Below are 25,445 nucleotides of genomic sequence, written 5' to 3' on the forward strand. Positions count from 1 at the left end.
GCCACCATGACCGTGAGAGTGCCATGGGGTGGCAATGCCGGTGGGTGTGGCAGTGTGACAGTGACAGGCCATGCACAGGGCCAGCCCTGCAGCTGTGCCCAGCGCTGGCTCCCCAGGACCCCCCACCCCTTTTGGGGTCCCCTCTGGGGGTGACAGCAGTCCCAGTGCGCCACTTGTAGGTCTTCAGTCGGGCGGGGGGCTCAGGGGGAAGCCAGGGGGGCTTCCACCTCCATCAGCTGGGGAGGGGCAGGAGTAGAGTTTGGGGATTCAGGGGGTGAATTTGAGGGTGGTGAGATGGGGAGAGTAATTTTATGGGGTCCCGGGGCTGGATTTGGGGATGGTGGGATGGAGAGAGTAATTTTGGGGCTGGATTTGGGGTTGTGGGATGGAGGGTAGGGATGGGGGTAGTCGCTTTGGGGACTCCAGGGGCTGGATTTGGGCATGGTGGGGTGGGCATCCCCGCCTTGGGGGTCCCCAGTATTTGGGGTTCCAAATCTAACCATCCAGGTGTCCCAATTTTTGGGGTGCCCAATCCAAGGGTCCCAATTTTTTGGGTTCTCCTACCTGTCTAGGGGGTCCCCACCCAGTGGGGACCTGTGCCAGCCCCTCGCAGTCCCCACCCATGCCAGGGACAGGGTGACACGGTGACAGGCTGACAGGGGTACAGGCGCCCTGCTGTTAGCGTTCAAAACCACATAATCACGGAGCGATTATATGTGGTGCTTTTTATTAAAGAGCTCTGGGAATCAGGGTATTACCCAAATCTGATTCCGACCATACATCCGAGATGATCATGTTTTTATACTCTATTGTTATATAACTTTCATGTTAATTATTAAACTTATATCGTTCTATTGTATACATAGATTTCAGCTAAGCATAGCCCCCCTTTAAATTTCCAACATAGTTTCTCATGATTCTTCTTATGGTTATATAAAAATTATATTTAATTACTAAACAATCATCACATCTAACAATTATATCATTTATCATACTGCTTATGCAGGTGCAGTTGATCTGGAAAAACACAAAGCTTAACATTTTAGATTCTATCTTTAACTTTTTCCAGGGCTCCACTATCACTCCCACCCCGTGTGGGACCGGAGTTGTTTCTTTTGCGCGCCCGTCACACTTCCCCTCCCTCCCCCACACCCTGGAGACCCCTCTGATTCTCCCTTTGTCATCCCCTCTGCGGGGAGGGTATTCGTGGCACCACAGGACTCCCTTTCTGGTACATCCCAGAAGTGGCACTTGCTCTTTTTGTCACCACCATCCGCCAGTTTGCCACCAGTGCCCCAAAGAGAGAGGGGTGACCCACATCCTACAGGAGGGGGGTTGACCACATTTTGGCGTCTCCCTCACCACTTCCACCCCCCCGAGGATGCTGTGCGACCCTGCACTCCCCCACCCTCACCTCCTCCTCCTCCCCCTTTACCTGTGCCCCAGGAAGTGATGCCGCTGCTCCCACTGGGGACACACCGGTGACACCGAGGGGACACTGTGGGTCACCTCTCAAAGGGACTGCAGGGTCATAGTGGCTCCTCGAGTCCCCCTGATGTGACGCCTGGGGGGACTTGGATGCTGTGGTGACAATTTGAGGGGTGGGTGCTCATTCTGGGGTCTCCAGGGTGGGTCCCAAATCCCCTCCGATCACCACAAAGTTATCCCCCAGCCCGTGCCTCAGTTTCCCCCTTGCTCTGCAGGGGCCATGTAGAGCTGATGTTCTGGAATTGGGTTTATTTTGGGAGATTTTGGGTTGGGGGCTACTGGGATGGGCTGGTGGGACAGTGGTGTGGGACAGTAGTGTGGGCCAGGGTATGGCCAGGCTGGGGGGCTGCAGGGCCAGGGGCTGTTCAGACCAGTGTCCAGCTGGGATCCATGGTTCTGGTGTCCATCTGGACCAGGGTCCATCCAGAGTGGGATCCATGGTCTCGTGTCCATCTGGACCAGGGTCCAACCTCTCCTGCTCCCATCCATCCCATACTCTCCAGCCACTCCTTACTGCAGAGTGCACAAGACCCTCGGTCAGTGCCAAGATGACCCCAAACCCCGTCCCAGCAACCCCACCAGGCCACCCACCCCGAGCCCCAGTGCCACTGGTGTCCCCTGGAAGCCAGGCCAGCTCTGGAACTCCTGGAAAAGGAGATCCACAGTCCTGGACTGGGGACTCAAGGGCATCCAGGATGGTGAGCACTGAGTCCATGTGGTGTGGAGCGGCGGCTGGGGACACAACTGAGGACACACCTGAGGGGAAGGGGGTGAGGGGTTAAGTGGTAGGGAGAGGGTTGGAGGGTGGGATGCACCCAAAAATTTGCCAAAGTCAAAGGGGAGGATGCCCATAATTGGGAGGAAGGATGGAAATAGGGAAAGGATCCAAAATAGGGGGGAACAGACCCTAAATAGGGGGGAAGTGACCCAAAAAAGCGAAAGGACCCAAAGGACAGAGAAAGGATCCAAAATAGGGAGAAGGGACGCAAAAGAGGGGGAAAGGATCCAAAACAGAGGGAAACATATCAAAGTGGGAGGAAAGGACCCAAAATCAGAAGACAAAGGGTGTCACGGGCACGAAGCTCTTCCCGCACACGGGGCGCTCACAAGGCTGCCCTTAGTGGTGGCTCTGTTGGTGTCTGGTCAAGGCAGACCTCCCTGAGAAGCTCTTCCCACACTCAGAACACTTGTAGGGCCTCTCCCCAGTGTGGACGTGCCGGTGGGTGACGAGATTGCAGTTGCGGGTGAAGCCCTTCCCGCAGTCAAGGCAGCGGAAAGGCCTCTCATCTGTGTGAAGCTGCTGGTGCAGAATGAGACTGGAGCTGATTGGAAACGTCTTCTTGCATTTATCGCACTCGAAGGGCCTCTCCCCAGTGTGGATCCTCTGGTGGCCAACCAGGTGGGACTTTGACATGAAGCTCTTCCCGCACTCCCCACACTCGAAGGGCCTCTCCCCGGTGTGGCTCCGCTGGTGGACAATCAGTTCAGACCTCGACCTCAAGCTCTTCCCACACTGCCCACACTTACACTCCCCACACTTGTATGGCCGTTCCAGCCCTGTGTGGATTCGCATGTGCCGGGTCAGGTGGCAGCTCTTGTGGAAGCTCTGCCCACACTCCTCACACTCATAGGGATGTTCCCCGGTGTGGCTTCTCTGGTGGATGGTCAGTTCAGAGTTCGTCCTGAAGCCCTTCCCACACTCTGCACACTCGTAGGGCCGTTCCCCTGTGTGGGTCCTCAGGTGGGCAGTCAGGGTGGAGTGCTGGGCGAAGCTCTTTCCACACTCAGGACACTCGTAGGGCCTCTCCCCACTGTGGATGCGCAGGTGGGTGACAAGGACAAACTTGTCCTTGAAGCTCTTTGCACAATGGGGGCAGCAAAAGGGCCTCTCATCTCTGTGACTCCGCTGATGCCTGACGAGACAGGAACTCGTCTGAAACCTCTTCCTGCATTTATCACACTCGTAGGGCTGTTCCCCGGTGTGGTTTCTCTGGTGGATGGTCAGTTCAGAGTTCATCCTGAAGCTCTTCCCACACTCCCCACATATGTAGGGCCCTTCCCCAACGTGGATTCTCATGTGGCGGATCAGCTTGGATCTGAACTTGAAGCTCTTCCCACATTCTGAACACTTGTGGGGATTCTCCTCATCCTGGAGCTGCTCATGGACCCCCAGCTCCGAGCTCCGGCCGCCTCCCCAGCCCAGGGTGGGTCTTTCCTCCTTGGATCCCCGTGATCTGCATTTGCAGCCCCTCCTCAGGAGGGATCTCTGGGGCTTTTCCTCCCCATTGGATTCCTGTACTGTGGAGCCGCTCAAAATGGCCTCTTCCACGAGGCACTGCTGTGGGGATTTGCCCTCCCTGGTCTCCATCCTCAGCTCCTGGTCTGGGGGAGGAAGGACAAGGAGAGGATGGGATTTGCCTCTGTGCCACAGGGAAGGGCAAGGAGATCCCCCCAGTGCAACCCCAGCAGGACAGCTTTGGCCACAGGGTTGTCCTGCAGCCAGGGGCCGTGCTGGGCTGGGAGATGGAGCAGGACAGAGGGGGAAAGGGGCACTGACTTCCTCCTCACCTGCCTGGGGCTCCCGGGACATCTTCCTCTTCCTCACGGCCTCCTGCATTGGGCCAAGTTTGGGAATGGGAAATCCTGGTGTGGAGGTGTAATATGTAATGTAAAGTAATTCATGTGTAGGGGGAAAATGTATAAAGTAAATTACAAAATAAATTATAAAATTGTAAAATAAATTAAACATCACAGGAGCCTCTGACCATGGACAACCTAGAGACAGCTTACCTCACTGAAGTTGTGAAACTCCTGGTGGCAGCAGGAAAAGAATGCGTCTTTATCAAATAAAAGAACGTGGCTGGTGCAGAGATGAGCTTCCCCTGGAACCACCCGGGAACACCCCAGGACCATCAATACTTGATAAGTATCATCAATAAAGATAATCAAAGTTGTCAAATGTGGGAATCCATAAAAATCAGAAGGTTTTAGGAAGGTGGTTAAATACAGGCCTCAGACAGCAAATTTGTGAACAGTGCTAAGGCAGCAGAAAAGTTTTCTAAGCTGTAGGGAAGACATGGGAAATAGAACAATAAGAGCTGTGTAGATGGGCCTTCTAAGTTGCAACAAGTTTATTTAGTGTATATTTTAGAAGGTTAATTATGAATAGAGCTCTGTGCATTGTCTCTTATAAACGAGCCATTGTGATGGAGAAAGGCCGCTATTGTTTTAACCAGAATTACGTGTGCTTCAGATTATTGGATAGAACTACTGTCAATATGCTTTTGCTCTATGTGATTGGCTGAGACTGAGATTGAGACTGTTTTAGGGTATCTTGTAACACTAAGTTTCTTTGGCTTTCTGCCTGCTGGACCAGCAAGCTGTAGCATCTTTCCTCTCCATTGTCATAACAATGTAATGAGATTGATGCTGGAAACATAAAAGCTCAAGACACTGTTTCCAGTAGCCCCCTCCTGTTCGTGTCTGTATATAAACTGCCAGCGTAACAGTCAAAAAAATACATCTGAATACATGAGTTCTCCTGACATGATCAGCACCCGCCACCGCCCAAGAAATAGGAATTGTCCAGCCCTGCACAGTAAAAAGAAACTTCATACTTATGCGGGGTGACAAGAAATCGGGACACCTCTGACTCGGGCAGAAAAAACTGTAAAAAACAGCCCCATCGGAGACGGCATTTGTGAACAGAGGGAGATCCGATGCGATAGAGGTCGGGTCCAGGTTCACCCAGAGCCGACCCCGGGCTTGACGCTCTCTTTGACTGTGGCTTTTAGAGGACCGTATTTCTGGTCGCAAAAATAAAATCTTTCCCATTTATAAATTTGGCTTTCTCGTTGATCATTTATAACAGGGGGAAAACAAGGTTGAGTATGTTGGGTTTGATGGTCCCGCTGCCCAAGTGCAGCTGGAGAAGTCAGCGCCCCTTTCAGCCTCAGGGGGCCCAGAGCCCGCTCATCCCCAGCCTCCCGCACCCCTCCAGGCAGCCGGTTTGTCCCCCGGCTCCGGGATCGTCCCTCTGCGCTCTCCCTGCTCCGGGCTGTGGTAAATAGGTGTGATTCATGCTGACAAAATTGAAACAGTAATCAATATTGATACAGTAATTAATATTTCGAAATAATAATAAAACAGTTAAAAGTTGTAATGCCAAGAAAGAAAGGGAGAGGAGGGGTTCCACATCCCCCCCCTTCCCTGCAGATGTTCAAGGACAGGAAAAAGTAAGAGATAACAGTTACTAAAAATTAACAGAAAGAAGGGAAAATCTGGTTGGGTCTCAGGAAAAAGCCAGCTATAAGAGATTTATTGCTTTGATACTTAAATGTAATAATATGTTACTTTTGGCTTACATCGTATGGCTTGGGGCACATGTGTAACCCAGGGGTGAGTTGAAGGACATCGAAGAAGAGGAGAGGTCTTCATCAAAAATGACCCCCAAAGACTTGTGCAACCACCAAAACGAGTGGTGGAGCATGCACGGTAAAGGTGATGAGGGCGGAGGTAGAAGCGTGATGAATCGAAAATGGGAAGAGATGGCATTGACACATGGCATATAAGGGGGGAATCTTCACTTGGCAAGTTTGTACGTGAGGTGGCAAGGGTGCAGAACCCTGCACTCTGTACCCTGCGGTTATCTTTTACTTATGCGCTATTATTGGAACCAAATTATCCCTTCTTTTAATCAAATTATATTGTCAATATTTCAAGTGTATCCAATTTTATATATTTTCTAAACTATTCAATTAAAATTGCTCCTACCTCGAATATTGTTTGGGTTTTTTGATGATGGGATAATTGGGCAAACATAACAGGGGCTCCCACGTTCCCCCCGGCTCTCCCGGGGATCCCCAAACCCGACATCCCCTCCTCCCTGCCGGTCCGGGGCGATCGCAAAGTGGGACCCCCCCCCAAGATCCCTGCAGGGGCATTTCCGGCCCAGCTTTGGGGTCCTGCAAGACCCAAACATCCCCTGTCCCACAAAAAAATCCTCCCGGAGCGCCCCCCCCCCCCGCCCCCGCCGATGGATTTGGGGCTCCCCCTCCCCGCTCACCTGCGGGTTCCGGGGGGGCGATGCAGCCGGAGCCGGGGGAGCTGCGGCCGGAGCGTGCGGGCGGGGGAGTCCCGTGGTGTTGGGGATGCTCATCTTCCTTCTCTTGTTCCGGTCTCCCTCCTCTTCCTCCCGCTCCTCCTCCGTCCCAGCCCGGCCCGGGCAGTGCCGACACCCAGAAGCAGCCGCGCTCTGCCCTGGGCGGGTTCCGAAACAACTGCCCCAGGCGCGGCACTGGGAGCGATCCTGGGAGCACCGGGAGCGATCCTGAGAGCAGGGGGATGGAACTGGGAGCGCTTTCCCTGCCAGTGCCGCTCTTACTGGGAGCACTGGGAGGGAACTGGAAGCAAACAGCGCCCGGAGGCGGCTGCAGCCGGCGCTGGGCGGAACCACGATGGAATGCGTGGTTATGCAAATACAGGAGCGGTCGCGCGCTGGGATTGGTGGGTGGGAGCAGCGCGGGGTTTGCTCGGTTATGTGAGGGCCGGGAGAGGCTGGAGCGATGGCGGCGGCGTCCGGTGAGAGAGGACCGGCAGCGGGAATGGGGACAGGGAGCGGGAATGGGGACCGGGAATGGAAATGGGAACAGGGAGCGTGAATAGGACTGGAAATGCGGACAGGGAGCGGGAATGGGGACAGGGAGCAGGACTGGGGAAGGAGATAGGGACCAGGAATGGGAGCAGAGATGGGGACAGAGTCCACAAACGGAGACAAGGACCAAGGGGGAGAATATGGGAACGGGACGGGGAACATGGAAACAGCAACCGCAGGGAGAATATGGGCTGGAGATTGGTGCTCCAAAGTGTCCCAGTGAATCCCAGCAGGGGCTGTGAGCTCTGCAGCTGGGCCTCCCCTGCGCTGCTGCGGCCCAGGGCCCAAAGGCGGGAGCTGCAGCCTCGCTCCTGTCTCAAGAACAGGAGCCTCCTCCAGGCCCATGGCCCCTGCATGGCCCCAGCGTGAGGGAGGGCTCTGAGGCACAGCGGCTGCTGGCACGAGGGGCTGCTCCGGCCACCTGGGGGCCTCTGAGAAATGCCCAAAGCCTTGTGCTCTCTGCAGCTGGCCAAGGACAGCAGCAGGGCTGAACGGTTCGTGTGGCACAGCCAGCCCGAGCTCTGCAGCCCTCAGGGCCCCATGGGAGAGGCGGCCCTTAGGAATGGGACCGGGAATACGGGACTGGGACCAATACTGGTATCGGGCATGGATACAGGGACAGGAAATATGGGACTGGGGACAAGGACATGAATATGGACAGGGACCAGGACTAGGACCAGGAATATGGGAGAGGGACCTGGAATGGCACCAGGAATGGGAATATGGGAACGGGACAGGGAATACAGGAATGGAAATCTCAGAGGAGCATTGGGACCAGGAGTAGGAACAGGACAGGGAATGTGGGACAGAAACAGAAATTGAGACCGGGAGTGGGATTCACACTGGGATGGGAACACAACGTGTCCCAGAGCAGGGTGACATGGGAACGGGAGGGAGAGAGGGATCCTGCACAGGGGACACCGGGAACTGAGACAGGGGGACATGGGGACAGTCCTGGGCCAGGGGCTCCTTGATCAGTTGCCCCAGAACCTCCACCGGGGTCTCCCAGTGCAGCTGGAGCTGCTCGGCCTGGGGTGCCCAAAGGCCTGTGCAACCCCCAAGTCCCTCCCAGGAACCCTCAGCTCCCTCAAACCCAGCATCCCCCACATCCCCTGCAAGATTCCCCCATGTCCCCATCCTTGCCTTAGTTCAACATCTTTATTTTTACCCAGTTTTTGGGTTTTTTGAAAGGACAAAGAGAAATTAAAAGACAATCAAGGGTACAGGGAGCCAGGATGAGTTGGAGCCCCCCAGGCAGTTGTCTTCCCAAAATGGATCACCAGCACCAAAGATCACCGGGGCTCTGCCCACCTCGGGTCACTGGGGATCATCCAGCGTGGACTGTCCCATGGGGGATGGAGCTGGAGCAGTGCACGGAGCTCTTCCCGCACTCAGGGCACTCACAGGGCTGCCCTTAGTGGTGCCTCCATTGGTGTTGGGTCAAGGCTGAGCTCTGGCAGAAGCTCTTCCCACACTTGGGACACTCATGGGCCTGTGACATCACAGGGAGCGGAGATGGATGTCAGGCACCCACCAAAGCTGCTCTCTCACTCCCCTCCAGAGATGGAGAGGAGAGAGAAAATAGAATGAAATCTTCATGGGTTGAGTTAAGGACTGGGACAGATCACTCAGCAAATGCTATCGTGGGCAAAACAGTTCAAAATTAGAGACATTAATTGAATTTATTGCTATCAATCAGAGCAGGATAGTGAGAAGTAAAATAAAGCTTTAGAAACACCTTCTGCCCATCCTTCCCTCCCTGCTCTGCCTCCTCCCCCAGTGGGTGCAGGCAGACAGGTATGGGGGTTCTGCTCAGTTCATTCCTGTTGTTTCTCCTGCTGCTCAAGGAGAGGAGTCGTTCCCCTGCTGCACCATGGGGTCCCTCCTGGAGACACTTCTCCATGAACTTCTCCAAGGTGAGTTCATCTCAGGGGCAGCAGCTCTTCACAAACTGCTGCAGCGTGCCTCACTCTCCCATGGGCTCACATGGAAGGACCCTGCTCCATCATGGGCTCCTCTCTCCATGGGTTTGCAGGCCCCTGCCTGGTCCCTGCTCCAGCACAGGTTTGTCATGGGGTCACAGCCCCTGCTCAGGCACCCCCTGCTCCAGCACGGGCTCCTCCAGGTGCTGCAGGTTGTCCTGGGCTGACTATATGATGCTTTTATCCCCAGTCATCTCATTCTGTTCATGTTGAATAATAATAAGTTTTGTACCTTTAAGAGTGTTACAGAGAGTGAAGGGGGGAAGAGAAGAAGCGCGCAGTTTGTTTTCAGACACTGCACTCACTCCTCCACATTCCTGCTCTTGGACTGTGTTGTCTGTGGACGGACAGACAGCAGGACAGAGCTCTTCTTTTGCTTTTTAGTTAGTGTTAGCTAGCTGAGGCAAAGAAGTTCCCTGGACTTTTTTTCCCCTTTTTTCTTTGGACCTCTTGAAACTGCTCTGGACTGAACACCCAGGAGAGCACCAGCAGCTGCAGCTGTGGCCCACCGGGCCTGGCCTGGCCTGCAACAATTCCAGCACCAGAGGGACTGATCAGAGACTGAGTGAGCTGCTGCTTGAACCCGGGGTTTTCTCAGTTTGTCATCTCTTTTAGAGTGGCAAGGGGTCTCATTGTTTTGATACTGTTTTGGTCTTATTGTTTAATAAACAGTTTTTTTCCACCTTTCTCCAAGGAGGTATTTTTTCCTCCCAGACCAGTTGGGGGGGAGGGGCCGATTGGATCTGCTTTTCCCACCGGAGCTCCTTTGGGGGATTCTTCCCCAAATTTGCTCTAAACCTGGACACAGGTGCATCTCTGCTCTCCGTGCCCTCCATGGGCTGCAGGGGCCCAGCTGCCTCCCCAGGGGCTGCCCCAGGGAATCTCAGGGCAATCAGCTCCAGCCCCTGGAGCAGCTCCTGCCCCTTGTCCTGCCCTGCCCTGGGGTGTGCAGAGTTGTTCCTCTCTCACATGTTCTCACCCTGGTCACAGCTACAACTACATGATAACTGATTTTCATAAATCTCTTATCCAAAGGTGTTACCACCATTTCTAACGGGCCCAACCTTGGCCAGCGGCTGGTCTGTCCTGGAGCTGCCTGGAATTGCCTTTTTGGGACATGGAGAAGCAGCTGCTTCCATCATCCTCTCACAGAAGGTGCTCCTAGAGCCACCTCTTACCAAACCTGGCCATGCAAACCTAGTATAAGTGTGATAGGATTTTATTATCATTATTCATTCTTATTATTGCTATTTTGGCTACTTTTGCTCTTAATTTTACAGTTATTACTAGTATTTTTTAATCTTTTTGACTCTATATTAAGAGTGTCTATAGTAGAATTTGAAACAAGAGTTCTTAATTGCAAGTAGAAGTTATCATTTTTCCAGCCTCTTGCCCTGCCCTGTTCTGTGTCATTGCTGTGTGTGAAGCTGCTGCTGCCAGAGCTCCCCATTTCCCTGGTTTGGGAAATTCGATGGCATTGCTCACATGTCAGAAAGAGAGGGCTCATTCCAATCAAATGCATTGCCAGAACTCTTCTAGTCCCAGTATTGAAACCTTGTTTTGTAATGTTGCTGACTTTCTCAGCACCTGTTAATATTTGTGATTTTATGACAAAATGTTCTGGTATGGGATTTTGCAAGATTCTGTAATCAGTGTTCAGTTCTGCTCTTGGATTTCTTAATGGTGTGTCAGAACTGAATGCAGCATTTTGGGTGGGAAGCCTTCAGTCGGAGCTAGGATTGTCTCAGCAGCAGCTGGTTTTGCACATGTAAGCAGAGATAACAAAGATTCCATGAACTGAATATTCAGCCTTGCGGCAGAATCCACAGTGCCTGGGTGGCACCGGAGCTGGGGGAGCCTCTGCAGCCTGCGGGGTCGGACATCCCGATAAGGGGGGACCCCGGGAGCCTGGAATGTGGAGCCTGGATTGGGGGGACCCTCTGCAGCCTGGAGATGTTGGGACCATGGACAAGAGAGACCCATGGGTACCCTGGGGCCCTGAAACGGGGACCCCGCACAGCTGGTACCCCTCGAGCCCCTCCGACACCCACCTGGGACCCAGGGAAGGGAACCTCTGGGATTGCCAGGAGCCCCTGCAGCCCAGAGAGAGGGGACGCAAATACACACTGGAGCTGTAGAAGGCCAGGCAGGAGGGACCCCTGAACCCCAAAGTGGAGAGACCAGAGTGGGGGGAACTCCTGGGTGAATGGTTGTTTCGTGAATCCTGGTGGTTTGGGTTTTTATGAGGGTGGCTGAACCTTGGTGGTCTGGAGGTTTTTATGGACACCAGATACCTGGTGACTTCTGGAGATGGAATTGGGCAGGAGGAACACCCAAGGCAACACACTCACACCTTGTTTTTTCCCCAGAAAAGGAATTTCAGTTCCCAGTTTGACCTGATGGAGGAGGAGACCATGAGGAAGATGAAGATGCCCTGGCAGCCCCAGGCAGGTGAGGAAGAAGTTAGTGCCCCTTTCCCCCTCTCTCCTGCTCCATCTCCCAGCCCAGCAGGGCAACCCTGCTGCCAACGCTGTCCTGCCAGAACTGGATTGGAGAAATCCCTTTCTCTTTCCCTGTAATAAATTTCCTTCCTTCCTTCCTTCCTTCCTTCCTTCCTTCCTTCCTTCCTTCCTTCCTTCCTTCCTTCCTTCCTTCCTTCCTTCCTTCCTTCCTTCCTTCCTTCCTTCCTTCCTTCCTTCCTTCCTTCCTTCCTTCCTTCCTTCCTTCCTTCCTTCCTTCCTTCCTTCCTTCCTTCCTTCCGCCACTTCCTTCCGCCACTTCCTTCCGCCACTTCCTTCCGCCACTTCCTTCCTTCCGCCACTTCCTTCCTTCCTTCCTTCCGCCACTTCCTTCCTTCCTTCCGCCACTTCCTTCCTTCCTTCCTTCCTTCCTTCCGCCACTTCCTTCCTTCCTTCCTTCCTTCCTTCCTTCCTTCCGCCACTTCCTTCCTTCCTTCCTTCCTTCCTTCCGCCACTTCCTTCCGCCACTTCCTTCCGCCACTTCCTTCCGCCACTTCCTTCCGCCACTTCCTTCCTTCCTTCCGCCACTTCCTTCCTTCCGCCACTTCCTTCCTTCCTTCCGCCACTTCCTTCCGCCACTTCCTTCCGCCACTTCCTTCCGCCACTTCCTTCCTTCCGCCACTTCCTTCTGCCACTTCCTTCCTTCCTTCCTTCCTTCCTTCCTTCCTTCCTTCCTTCCTTCCTTCCTTCCTTCCTTCCTTCCTTCCTTCCTTCCTTCCTTCCTTCCTTCCTTCCTTCCTTCCTTCCGCCACTTCCTTCCGCCACTTCCTTCCGCCACTTCCTTCCGCCACTTCCTTCCTTCCTTCCGCCACTTCCTTCCGCCACTTTCCTTCCTTCCTTCCGCCACTTCCTTCCGCCACTTCCTTCCGCCACTTCCTTCCTTCCTTCCTTCCTTCCTTCCTTCCTTCCTTCCTTCCTTCCTTCCTTCCTTCCTTCCTTCCTTCCTTCCTTCCTTCCTTCCTTCCTTCCTTCCTTCCTTCCTTCCTTCCTTCCTTCCTTCCTTCCTTCCTTCCTTCCTTCCGCCACTTCCTTCCTTCCGCCACTTCCTTCCTTCCTTCCGCCACTTCCTTCCTTCCTTCCTTCCTTCCTTCCTTCCTTCCTTCCTTCCTTCCTTCCTTCCTTCCTTCCTTCCTTCCTTCCTTCCTTCCTTCCGCCACTTCCGCCACTTCCGCCACTTCCGCCACTTCCGCCACTTCCTTCCGCCACTTCCTTCCGCCACTTCCGCCACTTCCGCCACTTCCGCCACTTCCTTCCGCCACTTCCTTCCGCCACTTCCTTCCGCCACTTCCTTCCTTCCTTCCTTCCTTCCTTCCTTCCTTCCTTCCTTCCTTCCTTCCTTCCTTCCTTCCTTCCTTCCTTCCTTCCTTCCTTCCTTCCTTCCTTCCTTCCTTCCTTCCTTCCTTCCTTCCTTCCTTCCTTCCGCCACTTCCTTCCTTCCGCCACTTCCTTCCTTCCGCCACTTCCTTCCTTCCGCCACTTCCTTCCGCCACTTCCTTCCTTCCGCCACTTCCTTCCGCCACTTCCTTCCGCCACTTCCTTCCGCCACTTCCTTCCTTCCTTCCGCCACTTCCTTCCTTCCGCCACTTCCTTCCTTCCGCCACTTCCTTCCTTCCTTCCGCCACTTCCTTCCGCCACTTCCTTCCTTCCGCCACTTCCTTCCTTCCTTCCGCCACTTCCTTCCGCCACTTCCTTCCTTCCTTCCTTCCTTCCTTCCTTCCTTCCTTCCTTCCTTCCTTCCTTCCGCCACTTCCGCCACTTCCGCCACTTCCGCCACTTCCTTCCGCCACTTCCTTCCGCCACTTCCTTCCGCCACTTCCGCCACTTCCGCCACTTCCTTCCGCCACTTCCTTCCTTCCTTCCTTCCTTCCTTCCTTCCTTCCTTCCTTCCTTCCTTCCTTCCTTCCTTCCTTCCTTCCTTCCTTCCTTCCTTCCTTCCTTCCTTCCTTCCTTCCTTCCTTCCTTCCTTCCTTCCTTCCGCCACTTCCTTCCGCCACTTCCTTCCGCCACTTCCTTCCGCCACTTCCTTCCTTCCTTCCTTCCGCCACTTCCTTCCTTCCTTCCGCCACTTCCTTCCGCCACTTCCTTCCTTCCTTCCTTCCTTCCGCCACTTCCTTCCTTCCGCCACTTCCTTCCTTCCGCCACTTCCTTCCTTCCGCCACTTCCTTCCGCCACTTCCTTCCTTCCTTCCGCCACTTCCTTCCTTCCGCCACTTCCTTCCTTCCGCCACTTCCTTCCGCCACTTCCTTCCGCCACTTCCTTCCTTCCGCCACTTCCTTCCTTCCTTCCTTCCTTCCTTCCTTCCTTCCTTCCTTCCTTCCTTCCTTCCTTCCTTCCTTCCTTCCTTCCTTCCTTCCTTCCTTCCTTCCTTCCTTCCTTCCTTCCTTCCTTCCTTCCTTCCTTCCGCCACTTCCTTCCGCCACTTCCTTCCTTCCGCCACTTCCTTCCTTCCTTCCGCCACTTCCTTCCTTCCTTCCGCCACTTCCTTCCTTCCTTCCGCCACTTCCTTCCTTCCTTCCGCCTCTTCCTTCCTTCCTTCCGCCACTTCCTTCCTTCCTTCCTTCCTTCCTTCCGCCACTTCCTTCCGCCACTTCCTTCCTTCCTTCCTTCCTTCCTTCCTTCCTTCCTTCCTTCCTTCCTTCCTTCCTTCCTTCCTTCCTTCCTTCCTTCCTTCCTTCCTTCCTTCCTTCCTTCCTTCCTTCCTTCCTTCCTTCCTTCCTTCCTTCCTTCCTTCCTTCCTTCCTTCCTTCCGCCACTTCCTTCCGCCACTTCCTTCCGCCACTTCCTTCCTTCCTTCCGCCACTTCCTTCCTTCCTTCCGCCACTTCCTTCCTTCCGCCACTTCCTTCCGCCACTTCCTTCCTTCCGCCACTTCCTTCCTTCCTTCCTTCCTTCCTTCCTTCCTTCCTTCCTTCCTTCCTTCCTTCCTTCCTTCCTTCCTTCCTTCCTTCCTTCCTTCCTTCCTTCCTTCCTTCCTTCCTTCCTTCCGCCACTTCCTTCCTTCCGCCACTTCCTTCCTTCCGCCACTTCCTTCCTTCCGCCACTTCCTTCCTTCCGCCACTTCCTTCCTTCCTTCCTTCCTTCCTTCCTTCCTTCCTTCCTTCCTTCCTTCCTTCCTTCCTTCCTTCCTTCCTTCCTTCCTTCCTTCCTTCCTTCCTTCCTTCCTTCCTTCCTTCCTTCCTTCCTTCCTTCCTTCCTTCCTTCCTTCCTTCCTTCCTTCCTTCCTTCCTTCCTTCCGCCACTTCCTTCCTTCCTTCCGCCACTTCCTTCCTTCCTTCCGCCACTTCCTTCCTTCCTTCCGCCACTTCCTTCCGCCACTTCCTTCCGCCACTTCCTTCCGCCACTTCCTTCCTTCCTTCCGCCACTTCCTTCCGCCACTTCCTTCCGCCACTTCCTTCCTTCCTTCCTTCCTTCCTTCCTTCCTTCCTTCCTTCCTTCCTTCCTTCCTTCCTTCCTTCCTTCCTTCCTTCCTTCCTTCCTTCCTTCCTTCCTTCCGCCACTTCCTTCCTTCCGCCACTTCCTTCCTTCCGCCACTTCCTTCCTTCCTTCCGCCACTTCCTTCCTTCCTTCCGCCTCTTCCTTCCTTCCTTCCTTCCTTCCTTCCTTCCTTCCTTCCTTCCTTCCTTCCTTCCTTCCTTCCTTCCTTCCTTCCTTCCTTCCTTCCTTCCGCCACTTCCTTCCGCCACTTCCTTCCTTCCGCCACTTCCTTCCTTCCTTCCGCCACTTCCTTCCTTCCTTCCTTCCGCCACTTCCTTCCTTCCTTCCTTCCTTCCTTCCTTCCTTCCTTCCTTCCTTCCTTCCTTCCTTCCTTCCTTCCTTCCTTCCTTCCTTCCTTCCTTCCTTCCTTCCTTCCTTCCTTCCTTCCTTCCTTCCTTCCTTCCTTCCTTCCTTCCTTCCTTCCTTCCTTCCTTCCTTCCGCCACTTCCTTCCGCCACTTCCTTCCTTCCTTCCTTCCTTCCTTCCTTCCTTCCTTCCTTCCTTCCTTCCTTCCTTCCTTCCTTCCTTCCTTCCTTCCTTCCTTCCTTCCTTCCTTCCTTCCTTCCTTCCTTCCTTCCTTCCTTCCTTCCTTCCTTCCTTCCGCCACTTCCTTCCGCCACCGCCACTTCCTTCCGCCACTTCCTTCCGCCACTTCCTTCCTTCCTTCCTTCCGCCACTTCCTTCCGCCACTTCCTTCCGCCACTTCCTTCCTTCCTTCCGCCACTTCCTTCCGCCACTTCCTTCCGCCACTTCCTTCCTTCCTTCCGCCACTTCCTTCCGCCACTTCCTTCCTTCCTTCCTTCCTTCCTTCCTTCCTTCCTTCCTTCCTTCCTTCCTTCCTTCCTTCCTTCCTTCCTTCCTTCCTTCCTTCCTTCCTTCCTTCCTTCCTTCCTTCCTTCCTTCCTTCCTTCCTTCCTTCCTTCCTTCCTTCCTTCCTTCCTTCCGCCACTTCCTTCCTTCCTTCCGCCACTTCCTTCCTTCCGCCACTTCCTTCCTTCCGCCACTTCCTTCCTTCCTTCCGCCACTTCCTTCCGCCACTTCCTTCCTTCCGCCACTTCCTTCCTTCCTTCCGCCACTTCCTTCCTTCCGCCACTTCCTTCCTTCCGCCACTTCCTTCCGCCACTTCCTTCCTTCCGCCACTTCCTTCCTTCCTTCCGCCACTTACTTCCTTCCTTCCTTCCTTCCTTCCTTCCTTCCTTCCTTCCTTCCTTCCTTCCTTCCTTCCTTCCTTCCTTCCGCCACTTCCTTCCGCCACTTCCTTCCTTCCTTCCTTCCTTCCTTCCTTCCTTCCTTCCTTCCTTCCTTCCTTCCTTCCTTCCTTCCTTCCTTCCTTCCTTCCTTCCTTCCTTCCTTCCTTCCTTCCTTCCTTCCTTCCTTCCTTCCTTCCTTCCTTCCTTCCTTCCTTCCGCCACTTCCTTCCTTCCTTCCGCCACTTCCTTCCTTCCTTCCGCCACTTCCTTCCTTCCTTCCTTCCTTCCGCCACTTCCTTCCTTCCGCCACTTCCTTCCTTCCTTCCGCCACTTCCTTCCGCCACTTCCTTCCTTCCGCCACTTCCTTCCTTCCGCCACTTCCTTCCTTCCTTCCTTCCGCCACTTCCTTCCTTCCGCCACTTCCTTCCTTCCGCCACTTCCTTCCGCCACTTCCTTCCGCCACTTCCTTCCTTCCTTCCTTCCTTCCTTCCTTCCTTCCTTCCTTCCTTCCTTCCTTCCTTCCTTCCTTCCTTCCTTCCTTCCTTCCTTCCTTCCTTCCTTCCTTCCTTCCTTCCTTCCTTCCTTCCTTCCTTCCTTCCTTCCTTCCTTCCGCCACTTCCTTCCGCCACTTCCTTCCGCCACTTCCTTCCGCCACTTCCTTCCGCCACTTCCTTCCGCCACTTCCTTCCGCCACTTCCTTCCTTCCTTCCTTCCTTCCGCCACTTCCTTCCTTCCTTCCTTCCTTCCTTCCTTCCTTCCTTCCTTCCTTCCTTCCTTCCTTCCTTCCTTCCTTCCTTCCTTCCTTCCTTCCTTCCTTCCTTCCTTCCTTCCTTCCTTCCTTCCTTCCTTCCGCCACTTCCTTCCGCCACTTCCTTCCGCCACTTCCTTCCGCCACTTCCTTCCGCCACTTCCTTCCTTCCGCCACTTCCTTCCTTCCGCCACTTCCTTCCTTCCTTCCTTCCGCCACTTCCTTCCTTCCTTCCGCCACTTCCTTCCGCCACTTCCTTCCTTCCGCCACTTCCTTCCTTCCGCCACTTCCTTCCTTCCTTCCTTCCTTCCGCCACTTCCTTCCTTCCTTCCTTCCTTCCTTCCTTCCTTCCTTCCTTCCTTCCTTCCTTCCTTCCTTCCTTCCTTCCTTCCTTCCTTCCTTCCTTCCTTCCTTCCTTCCTTCCTTCCTTCCTTCCTTCCTTCCTTCCTTCCTTCCTTCCTTCCTTCCGCCACTTCCTTCCGCCACTTCCTTCCGCCACTTCCTTCCGCCACTTCCTTCCGCCACTTCCTTCCTTCCTTCCTTCCTTCCTTCCTTCCTTCCTTCCTTCCTTCCTTCCTTCCTTCCTTCCTTCCTTCCTTCCTTCCTTCCTTCCTTCCTTCCTTCCTTCCTTCCTTCCTTCCGCCACTTCCTTCCTTCCGCCACTTCCTTCCTTCCGCCACTTCCTTCCTTCCGCCACTTCCTTCCTTCCTTCCTTCCGCCACTTCCTTCCTTCCGCCACTTCCTTCCTTCCGCCACTTCCTTCCTTCCTTCCTTCCGCCACTTCCTTCCTTCCTTCCTTCCGCCACTTCCTTCCTTCCTTCCGCCACTTCCTTCCTTCCTTCCTTCCGCCACTTCCTTCCTTCCTTCCGCCACTTCCTTCCTTCCTTCCGCCACTTCCTTCCGCCACTTCCTTCCGCCACTTCCTTCCTTCCTTCCTTCCTTCCTTCCTTCCTTCCTTCCTTCCTTCCGCCACTTCCTTCCGCCACTTCCTTCCGCCACTTCCTTCCTTCCTTCCGCCACTTCCTTCCTTCCTTCCGCCACTTCCTTCCTTCCTTCCGCCACTTCCTTCCTTCCGCCACTTCCTTCCGCCACTTCCTTCCTTCCGCCACTTCCTTCCTTCCGCCACTTCCTTCCTTCCTTCCTTCCGCCACTTCCTTCCTTCCTTCCTTCCTTCCGCCACTTCCTTCCTTCCGCCACTTCCTTCCTTCCGCCACTTCCTTCCGCCACTTCCTTCCTTCCTTCCGCCACTTCCTTCCTTCCTTCCTTCCTTCCTTCCTTCCTTCCTTCCTTCCTTCCTTCCTTCCTTCCTTCCTTCCTTCCTTCCTTCCTTCCTTCCTTCCTTCCTTCCTTCCGCCACTTCCTTCCTTCCTTCCGCCACTTCCTTCCTTCCTTCCTTCCGCCACTTCCTTCCTTCCGCCACTTCCTTCCTTCCGCCACTTCCTTCCGCCACTTCCTTCCGCCCCTTCCTTCCTTCCTTTCTTCCTTCCGCCACTTCCTTCCTTCCTTCCTTCCTTCCTTCCTTCCTTCCTTCCTTCCTTCCTTCCTTCCTTCCTTCCTTCCTTCCTTCCTTCCTTCCTTCCTTCCTTCCTTCCTTCCTTCCTTCCTTCCTTCCTTCCGCCACTTCCTTCCGCCACTTCCTTCCGCCACTTCCTTCCGCCACTTCCTTCCGCCACTTCCTTCCGCCACTTCCTTCCTTCCGCCACTTCCTTCCTTCCTTCCGCCACTTCCTTCCGCCACTTCCTTCCTTCCGCCACTTCCTTCCTTCCTTCCTTCCTTCCTTCCTTCCTTCCTTCCTTCCTTCCTTCCTTCCTTCCTTCCTTCCTTCCTTCCTTCCTTCCTTCCTTCCTTCCTTCCTTCCTTCCTTCCTTCCTTCCTTCCTTCCTTCCTTCCTTCCTTCCTTCCGCCACTTCCTTCCGCCACTTCCTTCCTTCCGCCACTTCCTTCCTTCCGCCACTTCCTTCCTTCCGCCACTTCCTTCCTTCCTTCCTTCCTTCCTTCCTTCCGCCACTTCCTTCCGCCACTTCCTTCCGCCACTTCCTTCCGCCACTTCCTTCCGCCACTTCCTTCCTTCCTTCCTTCCTTCCTTCCTTCCTTCCTTCCTTCCTTCCTTCCTTCCTTCCTTCCTTCCTTCCTTCCTTCCTTCCTTCCTTCCTTCCTTCCTTCCTTCCTTCCTTCCTTCCTTCCTTCCGCCACTTCCTTCCGCCACTTCCTTCCGCCACTTCCTTCCTTCCTTCCGCCACTTCCTTCCTTCCGCCACTTCCTTCCTTCCGCCACTTCCTTCCTTCCTTCCTTCCGCCACTTCCTTCCTTCCGCCACTTCCTTCCTTCCGCCACTTCCTTCCTTCCTTCCTTCCGCCACTTCCTTCCTTCCTTCCTTCCGCCACTTCCTTCCTTCCTTCCGCCACTTCCTTCCGCCACTTCCTTCCGCCACTTCCTTCCTTCCTTCCTTCCTTCCTTCCGCCACTTCCTTCCGCCACTTCCTTCCGCCACTTCCTTCCTTCCTTCCGCCACTTCCTTCCTTCCTTCCGCCACTTCCTTCCTTCCGCCACTTCCTTCCTTCCTTCCTTCCTTCCTTCCTTCCTTCCTTCCTTCCTTCCTTCCTTCCTTCCTTCCTTCCTTCCTTCCTTCCTTCCTTCCTTCCTTCCTTCCTTCCTTCCTTCCTTCCTTCCTTCCTTCCTTCCTTCCGCCACTTCCTTCCGCCACTTCCTTCCGCCACTTCCTTCCGCCACTTCCTTCCTTCCGCCACTTCCTTCCTTCCTTCCGCCACTTCCTTCCGCCACTTCCTTCCGCCACTTCCTTCCGCCACTTCCTTCCGCCACTTCCTTCCTTCCGCCACTTCCTTCCTTCCGCCACTTCCTTCCTTCCTTCCTTCCTTCCGCCACTTCTTCCTTCCTTCCTTCCTTCCTTCCTTCCTTCCTTCCTTCCTTCCTTCCTTCCTTCCTTCCTTCCTTCCTTCCTTCCTTCCTTCCTTCCTTCCTTCCTTCCTTCCTTCCTTCCTTCCTTCCTTCCTTCCTTCCTTCCTTCCTTCCTTCCTTCCTTCCGCCACTTCCTTCCTTCCGCCACTTCCTTCCTTCCGCCACTTCCTTCCTTCCGCCACTTCCTTCCTTCCGCCACTTCCTTCCTTCCTTCCTTCCGCCACTTCCTTCCTTCCGCCACTTCCTTCCTTCCGCCACTTCCTTCCTTCCTTCCTTCCTTCCGCCACTTCCTTCCTTCCTTCCTTCCTTCCTTCCGCCACTTCCTTCCTTCCTTCCTTCCTTCCTTCCTTCCTTCCTTCCTTCCTTCCTTCCTTCCTTCCTTCCTTCCTTCCTTCCTTCCTTCCTTCCTTCCTTCCTTCCTTCCTTCCTTCCTTCCTTCCTTCCTTCCGCCACTTCCTTCCTTCCTTCCTTCCTTCCTTCCTTCCTTCCTTCCTTCCTTCCTTCCTTCCTTCCTTCCTTCCTTCCTTCCTTCCTTCCTTCCTTCCTTCCTTCCTTCCTTCCTTCCTTCCGCCACTTCCTTCCTTCCTTCCTTCCTTCCTTCCGCCACTTCCTTCCTTCCTTCCTTCCGCCACTTCCTTCCTTCCTTCCTTCCTTCCGCCACTTCCTTCCTTCCTTCCTTCCTTCCTTCCTTCCTTCCTTCCTTCCTTCCTTCCTTCCTTCCTTCCTTCCTTCCTTCCTTCCTTCCTTCCTTCCTTCCTTCCTTCCTTCCTTCCTTCCTTCCTTCCTTCCTTCCTTCCTTCCTTCCTTCCTTCCTTCCGCCACTTCCTTCCTTCCGCCACTTCCTTCCTTCCGCCACTTCCTTCCGCCACTTCCTTCCGCCACTTCCTTCCGCCACTTCCTTCCGCCACTTCCTTCCTTCCGCCACTTCCTTCCTTCCGCCACTTCCTTCCGCCACTTCCTTCCTTCCGCCACTTCCTTCCTTCCTTCCTTCCTTCCTTCCTTCCTTCCTTCCTTCCTTCCTTCCTTCCTTCCTTCCTTCCTTCCTTCCTTCCTTCCTTCCTTCCTTCCTTCCTTCCTTCCTTCCTTCCTTCCTTCCTTCCTTCCTTCCGCCACTTCCTTCCGCCACTTCCTTCCGCCACTTCCTTCCGCCACTTCCTTCCGCCACTTCCTTCCGCCACTTCCTTCCTTCCTTCCGCCACTTCCTTCCGCCACTTCCTTCCGCCACTTCCTTCCTTCCGCCACTTCCTTCCTTCCGCCACTTCCTTCCGCCACTTCCTTCCTTCCGCCACTTCCTTCCGCCACTTCCTTCCGCCACTTCCTTCCTTCCGCCACTTCCTTCCTTCCGCCACTTCCTTCCTCCACTTCCTTCCGCCACTTCCTTCCTTCCGCCACTTCCTTCCTTCCGCCACTTCCTTCCCTCCGCCACTTCCTTCCTTCCTTCCTTCCTTCCTTCCTTCCTTCCTTCCTTCCTTCCGCCACTTCCGCCACTTCCGCCACTTCCGCCACTTCCGCCACTTCCGCCACTTCCGCCACTTCCTTCCGCCACTTCCGCCACTTCCTTCCTTCCGCCACTTCCTTCCGCCACTTCCTTCCTTCCTTCCGCCACTTCATTCCGCCACTTCCTTCCTTCCGCCACTTCCTTCCTTCCGCCACTTCCTTCCGCCACTTCCTTCCTTCCGCCACTTCCTTCCTTCCTTCCTTCCTTCCTTCCTTCCTTCCTTCCTTCCTTCCTTCCTTCCTTCCTTCCTTCCTTCCTTCCTTCCTTCCTTCCTTCCTTCCTTCCTTCCGCCACTTCCTTCCTTCCGCCACTTCCTTCCTTCCGCCACTTCCTTCCTTCCTTCCTTCCTTCCGCCACTTCCTTCCGCCACTTCCTTCCGCCACTTCCTTCCGCCACTTCCTTCCGCCACTTCCTTCCGCCACTTCCTTCCGCCACTTCCTTCCGCCACTTCCGCCACTTCCTTCCGCCACTTCCTTCCGCCACTTCCTTCCTTCCGCCACTTCCTTCCTTCCTTCCTTCCTTCCTTCCTTCCTTCCTTCCTTCCTTCCTTCCTTCCTTCCTTCCTTCCTTCCTTCCTTCCTTCCTTCCTTCCTTCCTTCCTTCCTTCCTTCCTTCCGCCACTTCCTTCCTTCCTTCCGCCACTTCCTTCCTTCCTTCCGCCACTTCCTTCCTTCCTTCCGCCACTTCCTTCCGCCACTTCCTTCCTTCCGCCACTTCCTTCCGCCACTTCCTTCCTTCCTTCCGCCACTTCCTTCCTTCCTTCCTTCCTTCCGCCACTTCCTTCCTTCCTTCCGCCACTTCCGCCACTTCCTTCCTTCCGCCACTTCCTTCCTTCCGCCACTTCCTTCCTTCCTTCCGCCACTTCCTTCCGCCACTTCCTTCCGCCACTTCCTTCCTTCCACCACTTCCTTCCCTCCGCCACTTCCTTCCTTCCTTCCGCCACTTCCTTCCTTCCTTCTGCCAGTTCCTTCCGCCACTTCCTTCCTTCCGCCACTTCCTTCCTTCCTTCTGCCACTTCCTTCCGCCACTTCCTTCCTTCCTTCTGCCACTTCCTTCCGTCACTTCCTTCCGCCACTTCCCTCCTTTTTCTTGTTCCTTTCTCTCCTTGTCCTTCCTCCCCCATACAAGGAGCTGAGGATGGAGACCAGGGAGGACAAATCCCCACAGCAGAACCTCATGGAAGAGGCTGTTCTGAGAGGCTTGACAGTGCAGGAATTCAATGGGGACAAAAAGCCCTGGAGATTCCACATGAAGAGGGGCTGCAAACCAGCCCAGGAAGCCGTGAGGAGGAAAGACCCACCCTGTGCTGGGAAAGCAGCCGGAGATCCAGATGCAGCTTGGAGCTGGTGGTTCCTGAGCACCTTCATGGCAGGGAGAAGCCCTACAAGTGCTTGGAATGTGGGAAGAGCTTCAGGCAGTGCTCCAGCCTCCTCACCCACCTTTGCATGCACCTGGCTGGGACCCCCTTTGAGCAGGGGCAGATTTGAGCCAGAATATTGGGAGTCCCAGAGCCAGCCTGGTGAGTGCACCCAGCACATCCCCCACTGACCCGGAGCTGCTGCAAGTCCAGAACAGCCAGAGCAAGGCTGAGCTGGGGGAGCCAGGGGCTGGGGGGATCCACAGCAATAGGGGTTATCTGTGGGGCTGGGATGGGAGCTGTCCTCCTGCTCCTCACCATCCTGTGCTTCCCAGAGCCCAGTCACTCCCAGTATGATCCCTGTTGCCCTCAGCATGGCTCCAACTGCTCCCTGTTGCTCCCAGGGTGATACCAGTGGCCTCCAGTATAGTCCCAGTCACTCCCTGTATGATCCCAGTCTCTTCCACCAGGGTCCCAGTCATGCCCAGTTGCCCTCAGTGTAGACCCAGTCACTCCCACTTGCTCCCAGTTGCCTCCAGCATGGTCCCTGTTGTCTCCAGCATGGTCCCTGTTGTTCCCAGTGTGGTCTCTGTCACTCCCAATAGGGTTACAGACACTCCCAGTATATCCCAGTTGCCTTCAGCATGCTCGGAGTCATTCCCAGTCACTCCCAGTATGATCTCCGTATGATCCCAGGAGAGCCCAGTCACTTCCAGTAGGAGCTCATGGAGCAAAGCTCATGGAACACCTGGAGGACCCAGCCAGAGGAGGGTCCCTCCAAGTTCTCTGGCTGCAGGAAGAGCCCCAAGAAGCAGAGGTCCCCCCAGAGCCACCACCCCAAGTAGGAGGTGGTGACAGCTCTGCAGCCTGGGGCCCGGGACCACCAGGGGGGCCTCCAGATGGACCCCCGAGCAAGTGGCTCACACAGCCCCTCCTCCTGTGCCCAAAACCCCACCCTTGGCATCCCTCATCCCTCCCTGCAGTCCCCTCTCCAACATCTGCAGGCCTCTGGGAAGAGCCCAAAGGGATGGAAGTGCCTAATACGGTGATGAAGTGCCTGAGCTGCTCCCAGCTGTGGATGTTGCTGTGCACAGACCTCCCCTGGTCAGTGCCATGGGGGGCAGGGAAAAGATTTAGGTGATCCTGAGGGGATTGGAAGGGGCTTTTGGTGGCTCTTGGGGGCATTTCTGGTGCTGGGAGGGTGTAGGGGGCTTTTGAGGGGCCTGTGGGGGAGTTTTGGGAGTTCTGGAAGGGCTGTGCAGCTTGGAAAGAATTTGAGTGGGTCTTTGGAGGGGTGGAAAAGAGTTTTGATGATCTTGGGGCCATTTCTGTTGCATGGAGTGGTTTGGGGAGTGAGCAGAGATCTGTGGGGTGGTTTGAGGGGGCTGGGAGGGGGTTTTAGGCAGTCATGACCCCCCAGGCCCCCAGAGCTGCCACCAGACCCTGCCCACAAGGTGCTGCTGGGGGACAGGGGCTCCATGTAGGGGTTTGTCTTCCTGGCACCCTGGGAGTGAGGGGGGATCCCCCTGGGCCGTGTGTGACCCTCCCATCCTGGTGTCACCCCCTTGTCCCTCCCCACAGGGCTCCTGCCCCAGCTCCTGCTCCCCCAGGAGGGAATTTGGGGAGGGGGCACAGGGAGTGCACAGCCTCCACCAGGGGATGACCCCGGCCCAGCCCCTTTGTTCAGCACCAAGCTGGGCTGGGGCTGCAGGAGGAAGAGGCTGATGGGAAGCAGATCCTGCAGCTGGGACAGTGCTTGGGGTCAGGGCAAGGTCCTGCCCTGCACACCTGGCTCACGTGTGACTCTGCCCCGGGACATTCCCATCCCCACGGATCCCATCCCCAAAATCTCACTCCTGGGATCCCTCATCCATCTCTGCAGCCCCTGGTCCAACACCTCCAGGCCTTTGGGAAGGGCCCTGATGCTGACAGAACTTAGATCAAAGTTACAAAGTGATGATGTTGCTTGAGTTCTATCAGTATAACCTGATAGATCTGTATAACCTGGTATCAATAGAACCTAAATCATGACTTTTTATATATCTAGATAAATATACCTAGATAACCTGAATCATACATTTTTTGTGCCTATATAACCTGATATAAATAGCTTTCTACAATGCAATAGCTTGTATATGGTTAACTAGTTGCTTAATGCTCAATAGACAGAAAAAAGAAGAAAAAATCCTCACCAGGTGGAGAGCTTCAGAGATAGATAGGGATAGTACTAATGAGAAATTGTGCAAAGCCAATGAGCCTCAAAACAAAGAATTTAGGCTGGTTAGGACCAGACACACCAAGGAACACCATAGCTGCACATGCTCCAAAGACAAAGTTGAAACTTTCAGATGCAAAGAAGGCCTTGGATGCCTTTCCTAAAATGCCCCCCCTGCAAAACCAGGACAATCACAGACTCCTGACAGAACCCAAATTAGGAAAGTGCAAGTGCAGTGCAGAAGAACTGTCTAATAACCATGAGATCATACGATGTAAATGAGTTCTGGCAGGTAGGTGATGATGTTGTAGTGACACAGTGACACTGAGCAACACCTACTGTATGAATATACCACAGCACGTGACATCTAAAAACACTGCTTCATGGGGATTTATTTCCAGCTTATAT

General features: G+C 54.6%; 2 protein-coding genes across 7 annotated transcripts; one reads left to right on the forward strand and one right to left on the reverse strand.

The window, feature by feature from the left end:
• Window positions 1-724: 724 nt before the first annotated feature.
• LOC131094975 (zinc finger protein 501-like) lies at window positions 725-6,942 on the reverse strand. The gene is made up of 3 exons (XM_058042572.1): window positions 6,554-6,942; window positions 4,057-5,570; window positions 725-3,870 (listed from the first exon to the last, which is right to left on the reverse strand). The coding sequence occupies exons 2-3, from the start codon at window positions 4,235-4,237 to the stop codon at window positions 2,606-2,608; spliced, it is 1,446 nt and encodes a 481-aa protein (XP_057898555.1). The 5' UTR covers window positions 4,238-5,570; window positions 6,554-6,942; the 3' UTR covers window positions 725-2,605.
• Window positions 6,574-24,682, forward strand: LOC131094977 (zinc finger protein 660-like). 6 transcript variants are annotated; one of them, XR_009115825.1, is made up of 4 exons: window positions 6,574-7,068; window positions 8,989-9,275; window positions 9,932-11,574; window positions 22,594-24,682. XR_009115825.1 is itself a non-coding variant. In XM_058042575.1 (4 exons), the coding sequence occupies exons 1-4, from the start codon at window positions 6,574-6,576 to the stop codon at window positions 23,961-23,963; spliced, it is 1,113 nt and encodes a 370-aa protein (XP_057898558.1). In that variant the 3' UTR covers window positions 23,964-24,682. The 6 variants fall into 6 exon arrangements, 5 of the variants coding, with proteins under 5 accessions (XP_057898558.1, XP_057898559.1, XP_057898560.1 ...); XM_058042575.1 differs by lacking the exon at window positions 9,932-11,574 and having other exon boundaries at window positions 8,989-9,057; window positions 22,594-22,984; window positions 23,806-24,682; XM_058042576.1 differs by lacking the exon at window positions 22,594-24,682 and having other exon boundaries at window positions 9,932-11,728.
• Window positions 24,683-25,445: the final 763 nt, after the last annotated feature.

Source organism: Melospiza georgiana, chromosome 32 (genome assembly GCF_028018845.1).
Source record: "Melospiza georgiana isolate bMelGeo1 chromosome 32, bMelGeo1.pri, whole genome shotgun sequence".
NCBI lineage: Eukaryota > Metazoa > Chordata > Aves > Passeriformes > Passerellidae > Melospiza > Melospiza georgiana.

Bases quoted from the DNA above. Each gene is read 5' to 3' on its own strand.
- LOC131094975 (XM_058042572.1), bottom strand. From the start codon at position 4,237: ATGTTTAATTTATTTTACAATTTTATAATTTATTTTGTAATTTACTTT. The intron at 3,871-4,056 runs GTGAGGAGGAAG...TTCCTCCCCCAG, and splicing joins GTCCCGGGAGCCCCAGGCAG to ACCAGGAGCTGAGGATGGAG.
- LOC131094977 (XM_058042575.1), top strand. From the start codon at position 6,574: ATGCAGCCGGAGCCGGGGGAGCTGCGGCCGGAGCGTGCGGGCGGGGGA. The intron at 7,069-8,988 runs GTGAGAGAGGAC...CTGCTGCTCAAG, and splicing joins AGCGATGGCGGCGGCGTCCG to GAGAGGAGTCGTTCCCCTGC. The intron at 9,058-22,593 runs GTGAGTTCATCT...CCCCCATACAAG, and splicing joins TCTCCATGAACTTCTCCAAG to GAGCTGAGGATGGAGACCAG.